Source organism: Heteronotia binoei, chromosome 3, assembly GCF_032191835.1.
Source record: "Heteronotia binoei isolate CCM8104 ecotype False Entrance Well chromosome 3, APGP_CSIRO_Hbin_v1, whole genome shotgun sequence".
NCBI classification, from domain to species: Eukaryota; Metazoa; Chordata; class Lepidosauria; order Squamata; family Gekkonidae; genus Heteronotia; species Heteronotia binoei.
Window position 1 is genome coordinate 68541338 of NC_083225.1, and position 20158 is coordinate 68561495.

Consider the following 20158-nt stretch of genomic DNA (forward strand, 5'->3'; position numbering starts at 1 on the left):
TGCCTTCCCCTTCACACCGGACTTCCTGCTTTGCCGCCATGCTTCAGTCGCGTTAGAATCCCAGGACTTCGGTGTGGCTGTGATTGGGCAGTAGCGCATTGACCGACTCGCCCCAGTAGAAGCAAGCAGTCAGGACTTAGTGCTCTTTTAAACTTAGATCTGATTTTAGAGAATAGCGAGTTCTGCCGTTTCAATGGTTACAGCTTTTTAACAGTCTGAAGAAACTGTCTCCTGTTTGATTTGCAGCGTTTTTGTAAACTGCTTTGGGAACTTTTGGCTGAGAGTGCAGCCTAGAATTACGTACTACTACTCAATAAAGGCCGTGTTATCAAAATGCAGACAACTATTCAGCGATGTTTTCAAGCATATAGTTCAAGAGCAGTGAACTCACTTTGCTAGCACGCTGTCAACCTGAAATCATGACGTACCGGTCCAATGCAAAACACTGCTGTGCTGCAGGTAAACTATCTTTCTTTGTAGTCCGCCCCTCTCAAGGCCAGCTACGTTGCCTCACATACACAGAGTTCGCGTGAAATGTTGCCCTGTCACGTGAAATGTTCCCAGCAAACAAGGAGAACAGATTACATGTCTTTTTTCTCTTACGTTCTGTGCTAATTTTCTGTTTGTGAGAAACCTGTCTCCCCCCCGCCCCCATCTGGAATCCATCACCACCCAGAGTCTTCAGTGGTGGAACTCATAGGAGTTCTCCGCCTCCGTATTCCCCAGCGTGTGTAGAGCAGGCAAACCCGTTAGGATTTCATCCCCTTAACTGCACAAAGCGGATCCCTTAACTAAAACAGGAAGAAGCGGAGGCGCAGGCTCTAACCCTTGCCTTTCCCGTGCCTCTGCCCTAAAGCCCGGGGGGCGGAGATGGAAGGCGGGCTGAGGGGAGGAGTCGCTCTTTCTTCGACCTGGCCGTGGCGCGCGTCTCCTCGCTCTTTTCCCCCCCTGCCTGTTGCCCCCAACCCCAGCTCCGGCTCGACTCGACCTTCCACCTCTTCTTCTTGCTGCGCGCCCAGCCATGCCCAACATCGTACTGTTCAGCGGCAGCTCGCACCAGGATCTGTCACAGCGCGTGGCCGATCGGCTGGGGCTGGATCTAGGGAAAGTTGTGACGAAGAAATTCAGCAACCAGGAGACCAGGTAATTTGTGTGCGGGCAGGGCGGGGGGGGGGAGCAGGTACATGTCCCTTCCTCCGTTGGAGCGCATTCATTGTATTTCCAGAAGCAGAGAGGCCCCGGTCGGGCACCAGGGAAGGGGGAACCGGGGGAGGGGTGTAGAGATGAAGCGGGGAGGCTGCCTGTCGAACGTGCCTTTGCCTATGTGCATCTTGTTAGAAAACCTCAGAGAGCTATTCCTTCCTGTAGTCTAGACTTTGGTGGCCTCGGAAGCAGATATGGAAAAGGAGCGGGGAAGCCGACTCTACCCTCAAGAGTCCCAATGCTGAAGTCCTCGGCGTGGGGCCTGGAAGCCAGGCTGAAAGCGTCGAGGAGTAATTAATCGGAATTAAAACGATACAGGAGCCCACTAGCACCTTAAATACTAACAGGGTTCATTTCTGCACGAGGGAATCAGTGGTAACGCTCAAACACATTACCCTGTTTGACTTATAAAATAACCTGAAAGCAAAACTAGCAATCAGAAATTCAGGTTCTCCAGCACTATTGCTTGCCCTTTTGTTCTTACTGAAAGTTGCATTCTACCATCACCTCTGTGGGTTTTAGTCTGTTCTACACATGACACAAGAGCAAACCTGGATTTGTCAGCTAGTGAGTGGACTTGACAAGCAGCGGCTGCCAATACCATCTCCTGTGGGGCCTGTCTGAATAAGGCTTGTGTTTGTCATATGCACGTGTGTGTATATTATATAAAACTGTGACTTAAGGTTTTATAGGCTAGCGGCCACTTCATTGGATGTGACTGAAAAGAGCTGCATGCATACAGGAAACATTGAAGCATTATCAGCTCTGTGTATTTATTTACCTGTATTGCTGTCCCTTTGCCATTAATACAAAACATGCATAATTCCTAATATTTCTTCTTTCGGGCAGTGTACTAACAAACCCAAAGACTCTACCATGCCAGTCAGTTCTACTTATCTCCTAATCTTTGCTTCAGCTATAAGCATGGTTTGAAAGCTGGTAAATATGTGCCCTTTTCCCCCACTTTGATAACTATGATTGTGAGTAGGACAGAAAAGTTCTCCAGAAGTACTACTGAACTCAAGATCCCACCAACATGATCCCTGTGGGTCCTTTTTGATGACTGGATATCCTTATGTGTGGCAAAGGAAGTGAAATATCCCTTTCGTATCTGTAGAGGAGCACCCTGTGTGGAAAACCTATCCAGTTATTTTGCAGTTATGTGTACATCTGCCTTTGCTTTTGTACTTGAGTATACCGTATATACTAAAAGCAGGGTTGTGGCACAGCTTTGGTTGACTAGCACAGAATGATTGATGTTCAAAGCTCATGGGTTAAGAAGCCAAATTTGTTGTCTTGTCCTTTTACTTCTTGTACTTTTACTAAAAGAAGAGCCTCCTGGCGCAGAGTGTTAAAGCTGCAGTACTGCAGTCCTAAGCTCTGCTCATGACCTGAGTTCGATCCCCAGTGGAAGCTGGGTTTTCAGGTTACCAGCTCGGGGTTGACTCAGCCTTCCATCCTTCTGAGGTTGGTAAAATGAGTACCCAGCTTGCTGGGGGAAAGCGTAGATGACTGGGGAAGGCAACGGCAAACCACCCCATAAAAAGTCTGCCGTGAAACCGTTGTGAAAGCAATGTCACCCCAGAGTCGGAAATGACTGGTGCTTGCACAGGGGACCTTTCCTTTGCCTTTTACCTCAATTTCCCTTAAGCATGCTCAAAACCAGAATGAAATCTGTTTATATATCGCTTCCCCTAAATTGAGTCTTTTTGATATGGAAACAGAACAGGTAATTTTAACCTTCCATAGGCCTTCCATTGTGAGTTATCCAAGCATCATTATATCATTGAGCTGAAGGGAGTATCTTAGTTTTCTTTGAGCTCAAATTGTAGTAATTAATTTCTGAGAAAATGAAATTCTTCTATCAAATAATGCTACCAAATGTGACTGTGACATAGCTGAGACTGAGATTTTTGCAGGGATTCACTGGATGATGCCTTTCACACAATGTATGATGTGCAGCAGAGTTCTTTTCCAGATCCATCTGTACTATTTTCTGAAGATTCTGAGAGACACCAGACAGATATACTGGTGTTTAAAACCCCAGTACAAAGACATTTACCCAGCAATAGGCTTTAAAAGGGAGGAGGATGATAAGGTGACGCCTTTTGTAATAATAATTATGCAGAACAACAACTGCAGGTATATCTCTTCCACAAGAAAACCTATAAGAGTTGAGGGAATATGAGGAAGGAGAAGGATACAGCATAGCTAGTAGATTTCAGTGTAATTTCTGTGGAATCTAAGAATGTATAGTGTGTGTGTGTTTTGGAGTGATTAAATGTTAACACTCAAAGCACTGTTTTTAGAAAGTTTCCCTGATACCAGAGTGATTTACCTCAAGTAGTGTCTCAATTAGAAGTCAGATGCTAAACAGTGTTAATCCAGATCTGTTTAGGCTGCATCTGTCAAAGGTCCCTTTTACACAAGTACATTGCTCTTGACTTTAGATTTAATGCACATTGGATACTCCTGTACATGTTGTTTTAGGGATAACTTTGTTTCTACTCCTCTTTGATGTAAAGTGTGTGCACCTTGGTGATAAAAAAGAAGAAATGAAGCCAGTGGAAGAGTTCAGCCCACAAGCTACTCACTTAAAGCTGAGAGCCTCTGTGTGAGTATTAATAAATATTTCATGTACATTACATTGTACAATATATAGCATTATAAACTGGATTTATGTTAGGGATCCTGGGATTCTTGCAGTGTTGATTCTAAGCATATATACTTGGAGCTGAACCTCATTAATATCAAGAATAAGCTCTCCAGAGTTTAGCCTTCAGCTGTCGTAGATTGACGTATGGTACTTCAACATCTTAACTTGCTCCTGCGTCCTTAAATTTTCCAGCATGTGATCTGGGTGAACATGCACAGTATGTACTAATCAGCTCTGCACTTGGCGTGAGCAAACAAAAGACGAATGCTACTGGTGTTTCTTTAAACATAAAAATCACCAATGAGAGTGATGACTCCAGGGGATACGATGATGACTGTGAAAGCCAAGAAGAACTAAAAGAACAGAGTTAAGGAAGGAGCATGCACATTACTGGACTTGCTTTCCTGATTCTGAATTTTTAGAATGTGAGCACTCACTATCACTTTAATGGGTTCCAGTCATGTGACTCTTTCTTGTTTTGCATGATCTCAGAATTTTTGTATTGTATTTATTGCTTTTTTTAAAAAAAAACTTTTAAATTGAAATAGCTACTGACACTTGATTAGCAAATGCATGTGTATTGTGGCATACACCATGCAAAATGAGCAGGTTACCCAGAGGCAGGCCTCAGATTCAGTGGGAGCTCACAGGAGCACAGCTCCTGAACCTTTCTGACAGTTTCACCTTCTTCTGAGAGTTCCACCTCCTTGTCCATTGAATAGTATTGCAGCTGCATAAGAATCCCTAGATGAGCTCTACTACCTATTTTTCTACAAAATGACCTCTGCCCAGAGGTTAGCTATCTTGATTAGTTACCCTGGGTGATCAAAGCCTAGCCTGTTCTATAGTGTGTCTTTCCTTTATTGTGTAGGGGAACCAGGTAGTCAAAGGACAGTTAATAGGAAAGAGGGGGTTATCATCATCATCTTTCTATCTGTCCACTGGTCAGCTAAAGCAACATGATGTTAACTGTATCTTCTGTGAGCACTTCTGTATGCTTCCCGCCCCCTCATTTTTGGTGTCTCCATTACAAAGCTTGCTAGCTTTTGCTTCTTTCTTCTACCAAAACATTTTAACACTTTAATTTGCCGAAGTTTCTATTGCATCTCATTCTCATTGTTAAATACCTGTCACATGAGGATTTTTTTTTGTTTGCTACCACATTGTTATTTGATCTTGAACATTCTCTTTGTTTTCAGTTCATGATTGAAAATATATAGCTTCTAATTTTTCCCCTGGTTGCTCAGAGTGACATTTTAGACTTGCAACAATCCTGTGATATAAGTAAGCCTGAGAGAGCCTAACATCCAAAGCTGTCCAATGGATTTCCCAAATGTACAGAAATCTGGACTTGGGTTTTGCATATCCAAACATGACACTCTAACTTAGAAGTATCAAACTCATTTGTTATGAGTTCTGATATATATGTTACTTTCTTGGGCCGTGCCATAAAATGTATGTCAGGTACCAGAGATATTAACTTTATAAATGACACAGGGAAATCTAATTAACATTTTTTTACTCAAACTACAAACAAAAGCAAATTATTTGTAGGAGTGAAAGTAATTGATTTATTGGGGAATCCACAAAAGCACCAATAAATGTATTTAATCATATGCAAGACTAGTTTTTTTCCCAAAGGATACCATCAAGGGTAGGTATCCTACAATTCCATTGGGTTTAGAGAGAGAGAGAGAGAGAGAGCTTATAGGAGATGGGTCATCTTTGCCAGTAAATAAGGTCATTTATCAGCACCTCCCATATGTCCAACCTCAGCAGCCAAGCACAGCTACAAACCATCTTTCTCTCTTTGTTTCCTCTCTTCCTCCATCCTACCTCTGAGGATCTCAGAGAGGCACATCAGACTTTCCCCTCCACTCCCCATCACCAATAACAACCCTGTGAGGTAGGCCAGACTGAGTGACTGGCCCTAGGTAACCCAGAGAACTCAGGAGGGGGATATCTGAACCTGGCTCTCTTATATTCCTCCACTGCTAGATCTCATGCATTTGCCACAAAAGCCACAGGGCTGAGGGGAAGGCCTGACATAGAGGCTGTTTCCAAAACCTCTAAGGGGTGCTTTTTGTCCTCCCATGACCCTTTTTCTTCATGGGCTGAGAACAGATGTGGGGGAGAAGTGGTCTCCATACCCCACCCTCCCTGACACTCACTCTGCCTCCTGGCTGTTCAGATGTGCAGCTGTGACAGCGGCACTCCTTATTATCTTAACTCTTCTACTTGCTACTAAGGCTGAGATGTCTTTCTCCTCTGAGTTGCATGCACAAGACAGCCCAGTTGGCTCCCAAAACAAGTGTTGGCCCTCTTCCCTCTCTCTCCCCTGCTTGCCCCAGCCATTCGCCAGCAAACTGCTGCTTCATGTTTGCTCTCGCCAACTACCCTCATGGCCACCATTTGGTGCAGTGGTGGCTGCACCAGCCACTCTGCTCTACTTCTCCATATAATGGCTTTGCCAATCCTCACTCAGCTGCGTTAGGAAAAACACCACACCTCCTCTTTCACTGCCATTACCCCCATGCTATTTTACTTCAGCCTCATAGTCTTGACCCTAGCAATTTCCTTTCTGTTTCTTGACATCTTCAACCACACACACTTCACTGTGTGTACCTGCTCCCCCCTCCTGAGTAGATTCTACCTTCTCTCCCTCAGCACCAAATGCATATGGGAAGGATTAATGCCCTAGATGGGCCAGTTTCTGCCCCTGCTCTAACCACTACTTTGCTGTCATTTGTTTAACTTCATAACTTCTTTCAAAATTTCAGCCACCAACTTAGTTTGATGGGAAATATTAACTTGTGGCATTATCTAGGCTGATGGATTGCTATAGTGGCAGCCATTGTTCCTTTAAAATTCTTAAATTTCTCAATGTTTTTCTCTTATTGTGTTTTATTACACTGCTGTATGTTTATTGCAGCATTACTTGTAGATACTTATTATTCTGCTGTTCACTGGGACTGCTACAGTGGCTTCACATTTTACATGGCAGCAAATTCATGTTTTATCATCACATGTGCACGAGGCAAGGACCTACCGCCTACCAAGTAGCATGTGTACCTGAGTGATGCCTGATGTTATTTATTTTATTTATTATTTTAGATTTCTATCCCACCCTTACCAAAAATGGATATACACATGTTACATTTTTCCGCATATTCTTAAAATGTCCTGTGTATGTACATTAAAATGAGTATGTAGAGCAGCTAATATGTTCTATAGAGGATATTGTCTGTGCTGTTCAAAGGACATTTTGACTTCTCTTTATGAGGAGCAAAATATTAATATGAGCCTCTGTATTAGTACCCCTAGAGGCCTTTGTTCAGCTTTTGTGGTCATGCTGTTAGTGGGTTTGCAAAGAGTTGTTCACTATTACACATTAATAGAAGTGAACAATTAACCACTTGTCTCAGTATTAGAATACTGGCAATCCTTTCCCAGTAAGAAACTCAGATCCCTCCCTTTCAGTCCCTGAGGCCAGTACCTGTGTACATTGCTAAGTCGTGACCTGAGGGTCAACAAACTCTTCTTCTGTTGGACCAGCTCAGGGGGCGAGTCCCAAAGTCAACAGCCTCTCGGTGTGTCCAGTTTTCTTAGCTATTCAGTCTCTTCCAGAAGTTCACATCATTATGCATTCTGTTATGTGCAACAAGCTAACAGACAGTGACAAATAGCATAGTATAATATACATGCAAGAAAAGGAAAGGAACACCTCATTGACCAGATCTTTCTTAATGTCTGTGTTGATAGCTCATTAAGAAAAATTGTGTATGGTTGATTGCTTGTACTGTTTAGTAGAAATTTCTACCAAGAAGGCCAGACTTACATGAAACTGTTATTTCATTATTTAGAAGAGATTTGCCTAAGAATTGAGGCTTCTGTTCAACAGCACCATGTTCAACTGTAATCCAGGAGGATTCCTCTAATTGCAAAGGTGTTAGTGATGAATGGAGAGGCTTTGCTGGATCTTTTTATATCCTTATTATATGGAACTGTCCCTTATGTAGTGGTAGTTAATTTACTGTGTCTACCTGAGCCTCATCCATGCATGAAGGAAGCAGGGGTGGCAGACCCCTCAGAGTTGCACTGCTTGAGACTGCAGGTTGTGTTGTTCACCTTCAAACTTGGTTTTCCATAATCTCCATACAAATAGAAAACTAGAACTGCATGGTGACCTTCTTATTCTGCTAGCTGTGTTTTTCTGTTTGCAGGGAGCACTCAAAACTGTGTCCCACTTCCTGTAGTCTGATGTAGCCCATTCTATCATCTTGGGGTCTCTGTCACCACTTTCTCTTGTGTGTGAAGTTTTCTGGAAAGGCAGCTTGTACATTTTCTAAGTATGTAAATGTGTATGGATCAGGCTTAGGCCATAGCACATACACTAATCATGCCTCCTTCTGACACAAAGTGGTATCAGCAGGGAAATGATGGCAGTGAAGCTATTTGACAAGCTGGTGACTTTGTACCAGTATCACCATGTCTCCAGTGCAACATCTAAGCCAACGGTGATCGCTTTGTGGCTCACAATGAAGTACATACACCATAAACTACTGTATGTTCTGTGCATTGTGCTCAGGGTTATTCAGTAGGGTTGATCAGTAAACACAAGAGCTACAACAAATGTCATCCCTTAATCTTACTTCAGTATGCACTTCAAAAGCATGGCTTCATAAACTTTAGTTTCTTCCCCCCTCCCCCGCTGCCCTGTGTGTATCAGCTCAGCATAAAGAAGTCTGCCACAGCTCAGCAGCATATAGTAAAACAATGCTAATAGCGCAGAAAACATCCAGCAGCCGGGCTTTACATACAGAGCCAAATTAACAATTAGGCCAAGTAGGCACTTGTCTTTGGGCCCCCACACTTTTAGGGGCCCCGGGCTGGCTCCCCCCACCCCGGTTTCCCCCCTGCTTGTATCCGTCCCAGCCTGCACGGATAGCCAGCAGCTGAGCTGCTCTTTGCCCAACTTGCCTGGTGCAGCTGCTGCTGGTGTTGTTGCCAAGTTTGCCTCTCTCTGCTTCTCCCCCGCAGCTTTGTCAAATGGGCTTTTGAGAAGGTGCCCGCAGACTACAGTGGGGACCAGCAGCAGCAGGGTAGGTGCTTCAACTCTGAAAAAATTTGTGAGCCCCCCAAGATTATGACTGCCTAGGGACCTCCACGGGGTTTAATCCAGCACTGTTTACATAACCATTCCTGGAGGCAAGGGTAGACCAAATAAGTTTACCACCCCACTTTTCTCTCACACATGTAAAGGCTCCTGGAACACACGTTGTAGATTATGGACAGTATCATAGGCACCCCTGTAAGCATGAGCTTTACAAACAGCCAGATTTACCTACATAATTTGTGCTTGTCACCCAGCTCTTGAAAGCAAAGAAGTTCTAGAAGACAACTAGTTGACATTCTTAAGTAATGCATCACAAAGGCTGCAGTCCTAAGAACTCTCTCCTGGGAGCAAGCCTAGAGATAGAACATTTTTAGGTATTTTGAAACTGCAGGGGGTGGGGGAGAAACTCTTTGGGGGGGGGGTGTTAAAATTTTATTTAAACAATTTTTGGGGTTTAAATATTCCATATGAGTTCTTTTACCATTGCTTCCTAAAATATCTCAGTTTTTCAATTAAAAAAAATCCTTGGGAAGAAATGAGGTAGAAACATATTTTTCTACCAGCACCCCAAGTTTGGGGGTGGGGGGGGCTCACTTCTCTAAGTAAGCCCTATTAAATTAAATTGGAATTACTTGTTTAGAATTGCTCCTGAAGCATTCTAGGGCCAACATGATCCTTAAGAACATCCTTAACTTGGAGGGCTTGGTTTTGTGAGGAGTAGCTGTAAAGAGAGAAGAGCTCAGTTTGTTCTCTTCCTTTAGGATAAACTTGGATAAGTGTGTATCCATGCAGGGTAACACAGCCAAGTAAAAGATATGAGTCTTGGGAACAAATCTGCAAGGAGGAGGGAAAGAGTAAGGCAAGATCTGGATTCAGCTTATTCAGTACCCAGAAAGCAAGAAGGTCATCATGGCATGAAGCTTGCTGGAGTTCAGGAAACTGAGCCTAACAATTTGTGAGCAAACCCCATCAGCCTGAGGCTTTAGGCTTCAGCCAGCAACAACAAAAACAACACTAAACAAAGTTTGAGACCAATGGAGTTTTTTTCTGGGTATAAGCTTTTGGGTGTATGCACACTTCTTCAGACACATATCTGAAGAAGTATGCGTGCGCACAAAAGTTTATACCCAGAATAAAATTTTGTTGGTTTTAAAGGTGCCACTGAATTCAGATTTTGTTCTGCTGATTCAAACTATCATGCATACTCACCTGAAAACACTGCTAAGTTAGCCTAGAGAAGAGGCAGTAAGGGAGAGTGTGAAACAGGAGAAGACAGGTCTCCCTTTTGTGCATGTGCCTCTGCATGCATTTAGGGCACTGACAGCCTCAGAGGAGGAAATACTCCATCAAGGTGATATATTAAGAGGGACCCTATTTACCTGCCCATAGGGCTGCAAGTACTCTAGCCTTGACTCACTTGCAGTCATCTCATTGGTTTCTTCTGTCTTCTCCCACCACTTCCTTCACCATCTCTCAGAGTTTCAAAAAAACCAGATGTGACAAGTAAAAGAGCTTCTTAGAGCTCCCAAATGGAAGAGTGAGAATCACTCTTTGAAGTAGTCATTTAGCTTAGAAGATATGAAGCTTTCTATTTAATTGGGGAGGGACGGTGGCTCAGTGGTAGAGCATCTGCTTGGTAAGCAGAAGTTCCCAGGTTCAATCCCTGGCATCTCCAAAAAAGGGTCCAGGCAAATAGGTGTGAAAAACCTCAGCTTGAGACTGGAGAGCCGCTGCCAGTCTGAGAAGATAATACTGACTTTGATGGGCCAAGGGTCTGATTCAATATAAGGCAGCTTCATATGTTCAATCAGATCCTTGATCTGTCAAGTACAGTACTGTCTACTCGGATTGGCAGCAGGTCTCTAGGGTCTCAGGTTTCACATAACTTACTATTTGGTCCTTTTACCTGGAGATTCTTTGAACTGAACCAGGAACCCTCAGCATGCCAAGCAGATGTTCTGCCTCTAAGCCTTGGTCCCACCTCACCTTCACTGCTATGGTTACTATAGGAATAACTGGCACAGATTGCTTAATATTTCCACCTGCTAGTTCTTGGTTTTGCATTGATTTTGCTTGTTTTCCCTCTAACCAGTTTTCTGATAAAAGTGATAGATTGAGATGACACATGAAAAATGTTTTAATGTCTTCCATTTAATCTGTCTCCCTTCAGGGGCTAGAAAAGCAATGTCATAGTTTAATTAGGGAAGCAAAGTGGGCTTTGTTCTTAACAAGGTATATAAGCTGGTAAACTACCTGCTGTGTTCTGTTCATAAGCTATATCATGTGATATTGAGAAAGGGAGAAAGCCAGCCAGTTGCTCTCATAGTAACCTGATTAATCTAACAAAGCAAGGTAACCTGTTCAAGGCCACATACAAAAAATGCCATGCTGGGTTCACTACAAATTTATGCTTCAATCTTAAATTAAATTGTAGCACCATTGTATTGTTTTTAGATTAATTTTAATATTAATTTATATATTGTATTTATGCCATTGCTTACTGATTTTATTATCTGTTTAATGTTATATCATGATATTATATCATGCTTTGTAAGCCGCCCTGAGCCTGCCTTGGCGGGGAGGGCGGGGTATAAATAAAAACTTATTATTATTATAAATTATTATACAGTATTTAAACACGAATAATAACTGCCACAGTTCAACAAGTAGAAACTTCCTGCATTTCCTTCCCTCCCAGCCACCCCCAAAATATGATAGTTGCTGTTTCAGATACTTTGCTTGGTCCCCTGCATTTGCAGTCTCAGCTTCTCAAAAAGACTTTTCAACTGGAAGAGGCAACTGTTTTCAAGAATATCTCTTCTTGCTGCATCAGGGCACTTGCTTATCAGTAGCTTACCATGCTGCCAAAAAGTAGGAACAGACAGTTTGGGAGCATGCTAGAGTACAAAGATTAAATGGTTGCTGGATTTCAATGACTTCATGAGTTAGCAAATCTTGGCTTTAGGGGTGAGAGGTGAAGCAGTGGTGCTGGTGATGCTCATGGAATTCTGTTGGATAGAACCCCAGCTGTGAGTTCTGATGTCATCATTTTCAAGTCCTATGTGTGTCTTTAAGAACTAATTCATCTGCCTCCCAGTCTTGTTGACTTGCCTCCGTTTTGCCCTATTCTTCCTCTGAGTGTCTCATATGAGATGTCCAAGAAGTTTGTTGTACTGGAAGTTCATAGGATCAGTTTTATTAGCTTCAGCAGCAGACCAGCATCGGATACCTTCAGATCACTTCCTTTCTTCACCCTATCATGCCTCTTTGGTATGTCTAGAATGACTTTGCTTTCAAGACTAAAAGCTGCCATTTCTGTAAGACAACTCAAAATGGTCCACCAGGGAATTCAGAATATATGAACCTTGCTATATTTAGTCTACCAGTGCTCATTTAGTCTACCAGCTTCTTTGTGGTGGCTAATCAAATTGACTTATTGGTTTTAAAATGATGTCCAAGGCTAACCTGATTTTGTCAGATCTTGGAAGTTCAGGGTCGCTACACAGAGGCAGACAATGGCAAACCACCTCTGAATGTCTCTTGCCTTGAAAACCCTGCAAGGTAGCATAAGTCAGCTGTGACTTGACAGCACTTCCCATCAGCACAAATGTTGTTTTGTTACCCTGTATTAATGGTGGCTGACAAGTTGTCAGTGACAACACATAAAAGCAAAAAGAGTGTAAAACAATACAAAGCTATGTTAATATAAAAATCTGCAATAGATATTCAAAACTCAAAAAAACTCCCATTACCATGAATAATTACAATATAGAAAACTTAGACCACCAAAGTTTGAGGTATATGTGATAGACTTGGCCTGATGCCTTAAAAATGACACTAGATGTGAATGTCCCTTGGGAAAAGAAGTTCCATAAACTGCAGTAAACTACAATGTAGGGTCTATGTCTAGCAGATGGCTGCTGTTTAACTTCTGCAGGAAGGGACAGCTGGAGAAGATTTTCCAGTGATAATCTAAACTGATGAACAGGTTCATATGGGACAGTTCAGCTGCTGAGATACTCTTGCTGACCATTTAGCGCCTTAGCATTGCTACTATGCTTCCTCTAAGCTGTGGAGTCCTGTCAGCAAAAATTCTACTTTGTGAGTTACTGGCATTAAAGTTGTGAGTGAGCCAGAGGCTAAAAAACTGAGCTAGCTCATACAGACTCAGCTTAGAGGGAACATTGGATGCTAATAGCCCTTTGTATTGGACCCAGAAACAGTAAATGAGTGAAGACTCATTTGAGCATGAAAAATGTATTTGCTATCATGAGGTTCAGTTTGTAAACTGGACATCATTTCCTTAACCAATTTAAGTTTCCAAAAATTGTTCAGAGGAACATACACATTCAGTGCATTCAAACTCCCTAGCCTAGTTGTCACTAATAGATATGTTACTGTGACAAAACCATCTGTTACATGGAGAGTTGCAGCTGGAGTACCAACTGGAATTTATAAAAGGCACACTGAGTTTCAGGCACCAGTTGTGCAAACCAAAGCAATGTGGGATCTAACAGCATCCCAAACTGTCAACCATAGTTTTAAGAGACAGTATAATCCAATCAAGAATTGTATGGACATGACTTCATTGTTCCATTAAACTACCTACCAGCAATATTTCCCACCCACACCATCTTGTCTGGATTCACCTTCAGTGTTTCACTTCTCATCTATTCTGCTGCTGAATTCAGGCATTTATTCAGAACACCCAATTCCTCATTTGGATTAGATGAAAAAGACAAATATAGTTGGCTGTAATCTGCATATTGATCACACATCACCCCAAATCTCCAGATAACCTTTCTTGTATGTTTCATGTAGATATGCAATAGCATGAAGGTGGGGGGAATGGAACCCTACAATACCCTATAAAATGAAAGCTAAAAGCCCCAAAGCAGCACTTTCTGAAGTTGACCAACTGTATAAATAGAGAATCACTGCAACACATTACTTTCAACCGTCAGCCCTGCTGCATAGGATCCAGAAGCACATTGTGGTTGATAGCATGAAAAATCATAGAGAGATTTAGGAGATTCAACAAGATCTCACCTGGTCACTTGTTTGTCTCCTAAAACAGGCAACTACAGTCCTGAAGTCAGACTGAAATATGACTTATTTTACCTGCATCAATGATTAGGAGAGGGCCCATGGCCTAGTGAGAGAGCATCTCCTTTTTATGCAGAAAGTTCAGTCCCTGGCATCTCCACTTAAAAGGATCAGCAGGTGATGGCATGTCTGCCTGAGCCCCCGTAGCTCTGCTGCCTGACAGAATGCACAGTAGTGACATAGATAGACAAATGGTGATACTCAATAGAAGATAGATTTATATGATCCAGAGCAGGGCTTTTTTTATGGAACTCATTTGCATATTAGGCCACACACCCTGACACTAAGCCAGTCAGAACTGCATTCCTGTGTATTCCTGCTAAAAAAACCAAACCTGTTCCAGAGAGGGTTTCTTTAGGAGTGAACTAAAAGCTGTCTTGGCTAGGACCTTCTGCATCTCAAAATGAGAAATTTACAGCCTCCCCCTCTGAATGTTATGAGCTAGGCTGGGCAGTGGTTGAGCATACATGTCGTAGCTTGCATCTCTCTGATTACCCTGCCAGCATTCTCAGGCTGCAGCAATTGAAGGTGTTCCAGAAAAAAGAAGATGAGTGCTGTAATGGAACAAACTATATTTAGTCTCAGTGCAGCCTGGAATCCAAGAAGAAGCAGATACATACATGTTTTTTCTCAGTGAAGTGCTTTCTAAGCGTGTCACAGCAGGCAGACTAAGTGGCTGAAAGAATACTGACCTGCAGTTCCAAACATAATACTTTTTTGAGTTCTTTGCTTGACTGATTATACCATCACTTCTACCACTCGTTGTGCTGTATAAAAACATGCAAATTCAAAACGAAGAAGAGAAGGTAAGAATAAAAAGTTAGCAGGCTTAAAATCAGCTGCTTCTTTGGGTCAAAAGCTAAGGCCATTTTCACCAGTGACACTTAGGCTGTCTTTTGGAGATTGTGTGTCTATAAATCAAGCTGAAATAATCTCATTTGTTAACAAGTACATTCAGTTCAGAGGGGGCTACCCATTTTTTGGTAAGAATGTATAAGCAGATAATGTCTTAGTGTACAGGGTATTTCTACTCTTACTGCAGATGATGCTGACCCCCAATTCAGAACATAAATTATCTTTTGTAGCGCTTTGCTTCAGAAATTCTGTGGCAGAGTCTGCCACTAGCTATGCAGTATTGGTTTGCATAATAGTACAAATTTTAAAATTGTATAATAGTACAAATTGTACTACACTATTCACAGCTTCTGTAGAAAAAGCCCAGCAGGAACTCATTTGCATATTAGGCCATGCCCCTGACATTGTTTTGCACAGGGATTTTTTGTAGAAAAAGCCCAGCATGAACTCATTTGCATACTAGGCCACACCCCTGACTCCAAGCCTGCCAGAACTGTGTTCTTGTGCATTCCTGCTTTAAAAAAAAAAGTCCTGATATTATTGTATAATAGTACAACTTTAAAAATAATACAAATGTTAAAATCTCATCTGACGAAGAGAGCTGTGTTTCTCAAAAGCTTATGCTACACTAAAAATTGTTAGTCTTAAAGGTGCTTCTGGAGACTTTATATTTTACAAACTTAAAGTGAGGGAAGTTTGAAACCACAGCTTAAATGCCCATTATGTCCCCAGTGCTACCTCACTGTGGTCTAAGAGCCTTTCTGGCATTTATTTACTGAACTGAAAGTTCCAAATGGCTGAGTTTGATAAATTGCATAAAACAAACAGAGATGTTCTGCTGGAGGAAGACCTCATTTGATTGCATCTTATCTGCACCATTGCTGCAAAAGATTGTTTAAACTTGAGGCGGGGGGAGAGAAGGGAGAGACCCACATGGTTAATTAGTAATGTTGTCCTTGATACTTCTGGATTAAAGTGAAGTTCTGTACTAGGCTAGCTGATGCAACTTTTTGATGCAACTGAGCCAACATTAAGCATTTTTGAATTCTCTAGATTTTAGAATAAGAGTTAATCATGTGCTTAATAGCTTCATACTGAAATCAGTTATACTCTTGTGCTTAACTTTGGCTAAATTATGGCCTTTTCCTTTTGCCAGTTTGATTCACATTTGAGAATACATTTTTAATTATGCACAAAAAGCATATGTGATTCTGTGTACTCAATATTATTCTCACAACAAACCGGTGGGGTAGGTTTAACCTCACATAATAAACTTCCCGGGCTGATCAAATACCAACTGGAACTTAATGGGTGAAACTCTGGCCCTATAACTACTACAACACACTGTCTTGGTATATATGAATTAAAGCCACTGGGTCATTATAGAATTCTGGTACATTGCCTTTTATTTTTGCATTGGATTTTTGCATGGTGGATTTAATTCAGTAATTTTTCAACAACTGTGTTTGATTTTCATGCTTCATTTTATGACATCATAAGAAAACTTGGCTTCTATGGTAAAATTAATTAAAGATTTGTCTGCCCGTAATTGTATACAGCAAGCAAAATGTTACCAGTGCCCCCCACCATGTTTTAACGTCACAAACAGAGAGTCAGACCGTGGATCTAACAAGATTGGTATTACCTACTCTGTCTGGCAGTCTCTCCAGGGTCTTGTGTGGAGAGCTGTAACTCAAAGTGTTGGGGATGAAACTTGGGATCTTCTGTATGCAAAGCAGATGTTCTGCCAATGAGCCATGGCTGCTCCCCTACCACAGTACATTAGTGGAATAAGGTGGCAAGTGTAACTTTTTTCCTGTAGTGCACAAGAGAGAGAGAGACCCACAGAGCTGCCAGTTCATTGAAGGGGATGAGTTCCGTACTATGTATGACACCAAATTAATGTTTTTATTTGCAAATTCAGAATCAGTTTTCAGCTTGTTGGACCAGTGTCTATCGATAAGAGCTTGCAGGTTCTCAAAACTGACACTTGAGGGAGAATAAAGAATCCCTAGCTTGACACTGGTTCACTTAAAGTTCACAGTGTGGATACTAATCAGTTGACATGTGAAAGTGAGCATGAAATTTGTTTTGTGGATGATAAAGAAGTAGGTTTTTATACCCCACTTTTTTCTGACCTAAGGAGTTTCAGAGTGGTTTACAATTGCCTTTCCCTTTCTCTCCCTAGAACAGATACCTCATGCAGTAGATGGGACTGAGAGAGTTCTGAGAGAACTGTGACTGGCCCAAGATTACCCAGCAGGCTTCATGTGGAGGAGTGGGGAATCAAATCTGGTTCTCCAGATTAGAGTCTGCAACTCTTAGCCACTACACAACACTGGCTCCCACACTGAGAATCAAGAATAGAGGCATCTGTTCAGGCTTCTTTACACTTGGGAATCATTTTTAGGTAGTTGTGTGTCCAAGAAATAAAATAACTTGAAGGTTTCTGTAACTGCTTTCAGAGGATGCTGCCTCCTGCATTTCTGCAGGATTTACTGTTCTGATCTTGCCCTCTTCCATTGACCTATACTGTGGTTGGCTGGGCCTGCTATGTCTGTTCAGCAAATGTGAATGAATAATCCAGTCAGTTCTGACAGGAGATGAAGCAGAGCTGGTGGTGCTCAAAAGAATGTCCTTTCTCCAGGACAATGATTTTGCTTAAGGTCGAGGACAGTTTCTTAGAAGCCATGAAGGGGAAAAAGGGTTATGGTCATACTGGAATACAGAGCTCCTCTCCAAACAAGAAGCAGCCAATGCCTTTATTTTGTAATAAACAAGGCCAGTTAAAGCACATGAATGCCACAAGGTAAGATAGTTTCAGAGGATAACCATGTTGGTCTGGAGTAGAATCCAGAAACATCTTAGAAACCAACAGAATTTTCAGGATATAATGTTTTGAAAATCAAAGCTCTGTCTCTTGGAAGTTTATGCCTGGAAAATCTTATCGGTCTCTAAAGTTCTAATGGACAAGCATGTAAGATACCTTAGAGATTGATGGAGCTCCTAAAATGGGTAGTAATCCAATAAACATGAAAACAAATATCTATCTTATTTTAATGCAGTCCTTCCTCTAAGGAGTTCAAAACAGTTTTGGTCCTCTATACTTCCATTTTTTCTAAATTGCACCAATCTTAGGAGCCTTCCTTCAACTTGTGCCTCTTCTGTTGGAGGAAAAAGTCACTTAAGCAAAGCTGTAGTCAGCAGGGGAGCACATGGGGATGGTGTCCCCTGTTGAATTTTCTGTGCCCCATCCCAATCTCCCCAGAGTCCTCCTTTAACTCTGAATTTTGGCAGGGTAGCCATGCCAGTCTGCCCTATCCTGAAGCATGTGCAACTAACAATCTTTGATTCCTTCCTTCTGAACTCTGGCAGTGGTGGCATGAAGGTCAGGGGCAAGCCGGCATGACTGCCTGCCCACCAAGCAGCACCTGGCTGGAGGCACACAAGGCTAAAATGGGAGCTTCATGGCGGTAACAGCTCCCTTGCTGGGTGGTGTCTGACAATTGCAGCAATGCAAGCTGCAGGGGACCCACCCAGTGAAGAGAGGCTCCCAGCCGGTGGGACTTGGGATTTTCCACCAGGGCTGGGGCAGGCAGTGGAAATATCATTCAGCTTGGCCTTGGTGTTGCTGCCAGCCTCCCAGGGACACATTGCCATCTGCCTCTCTTCTGTTCCTGTTCCACCTCTAGTAGGGCTGCTTTCAGACAGTGGGACAGGCACCCTTCCCTGCTCCGGTGATTTGATTTAATTTAAGTTAGTTAGTGGCCAGCACACCCTCCCCCTCAAAAAGAATTCCTGGCTACAGCCCTGCCCTTGAGTTGGAGGAAAAGTCTTTGTTGGAGAAGGCTTTGAACTTGACTCAGTAGAGTGGTAGGATACATGCCAGTGATTACCATAAGGACATCCAATGAGTTCCATGGATGAATGGAAATTGAATCCTGACATTACAACTCGAAGTCTTTTTAATTAGTCTAACATGTATAAAATTTTGGCTCATTTTCTCGGAGGTTAACCTTTTGTAGGGTGGTCTTTCAACTTGAACAAACAGGCTTTTGCAGCAAATCTGTACTGTTCTTGATATGAAATTCTGAAGGGTTATCTGATGCTTTGGTGAAAACAGAGTAGCAAATGATTATTTAGGCACAGTCCTATGCCTGAAGAAGTAGACAATATGTGTTCTCTGTTTAAGCCTAGAAAACACTAATTCCGTTATTGTTTTGTCTCTTTCTTCTAGTGTAGAGATTGGTGAAAGTGTCAGAGGAGAAGATGTGTACATTGTCCAGAGTGGTTGTGGCGAAATAAATGACAATCTGATGGAGCTTCTCATCATGATTAATGCTTGCAAGATCGCATCTTCCTCACGTGTCACCGCAGTCATCCCATGTTTCCCTTATGCCAGGCAAGATAAGAAAGACAAGGTATGTGAGGTGCGGTTACCGGTTTATCAAAGTAGAATAATGTTTGCAAATTGAGAAATGTATTTAGGCTCATAAATAAGCTAGACTTTTAAGGTTGCCCCCTAAGGATTCTTAATTGATTTCACTAAAATAGGTGGGATGTGCTTCCAAGTTCTTATTATTTCAGTGCTACCAACTACAAGCATGGCTTCGTCCCTGATCTCCCACAACTCATGGAAAACAAGAAAGGCTGCACTCCATAGTATTGTATCACAAACTCCATCAACAATGTCCTTGGTTAGCCAGTCAGGTGTCCTCTCCAAAAAGCAGATGCCAAAAGGAATATCGATCTGCTTTCGTGTCATTATGTCGCAACTGCAAATGTGTTAGGAGTCTTTTATGTAAGTTGGTTGTATCTATATATCTGTTTCTTAAGGGACAATCTCTGGATATCTAAATCCGTGGATTCATCCCACACTAAAACAAAACACATTGAGGGGGTTAAATTCTACCAAAATTAAAAAAAAAAATTGCACAGAGTACACAAAGGATGACACAGCTCCTGATGACCAGGGGTGAGGGGAGAAATGGGAGGGGGGATGAGAAAGGATTGGCAAAGAAGGCGGGGGTGGAACTTTGACAGAGAAAGGGTAGAGAGGGAAGGAAGCAAAGGAGGGGGGATGCCACTTCCCCCAAGTTTCTTGTTCCATATAGTTATGGAATAATGGTGGCATTATGTATTTGGCCAGATATATAAAGCAGTGGTGGGGGAGTGGCATCATATAGCCCAGCCTTGGAGGCTAAGCATGGTCAGTATTTGAA

At 42.3% G+C, this 20158-nt stretch overlaps 1 protein-coding gene across 1 annotated transcript in view; it reads left to right on the forward strand.

Annotated features, from left to right (window-relative positions):
• The first annotated feature begins 859 nt into the window (after positions 1-859).
• Positions 860-20158, forward strand: part of PRPS2 (phosphoribosyl pyrophosphate synthetase 2) — a 37154-nt gene continuing 17855 nt past the window's right edge. The window contains exons 1-2 of the mRNA XM_060233986.1: positions 860-1143; positions 19174-19357. Coding sequence (XP_060089969.1) covers positions 1022-1143; positions 19174-19357 — 306 coding nt within the window. The 5' untranslated portion in view covers positions 860-1021. The remainder of the gene's footprint in view (positions 1144-19173; positions 19358-20158) is intronic.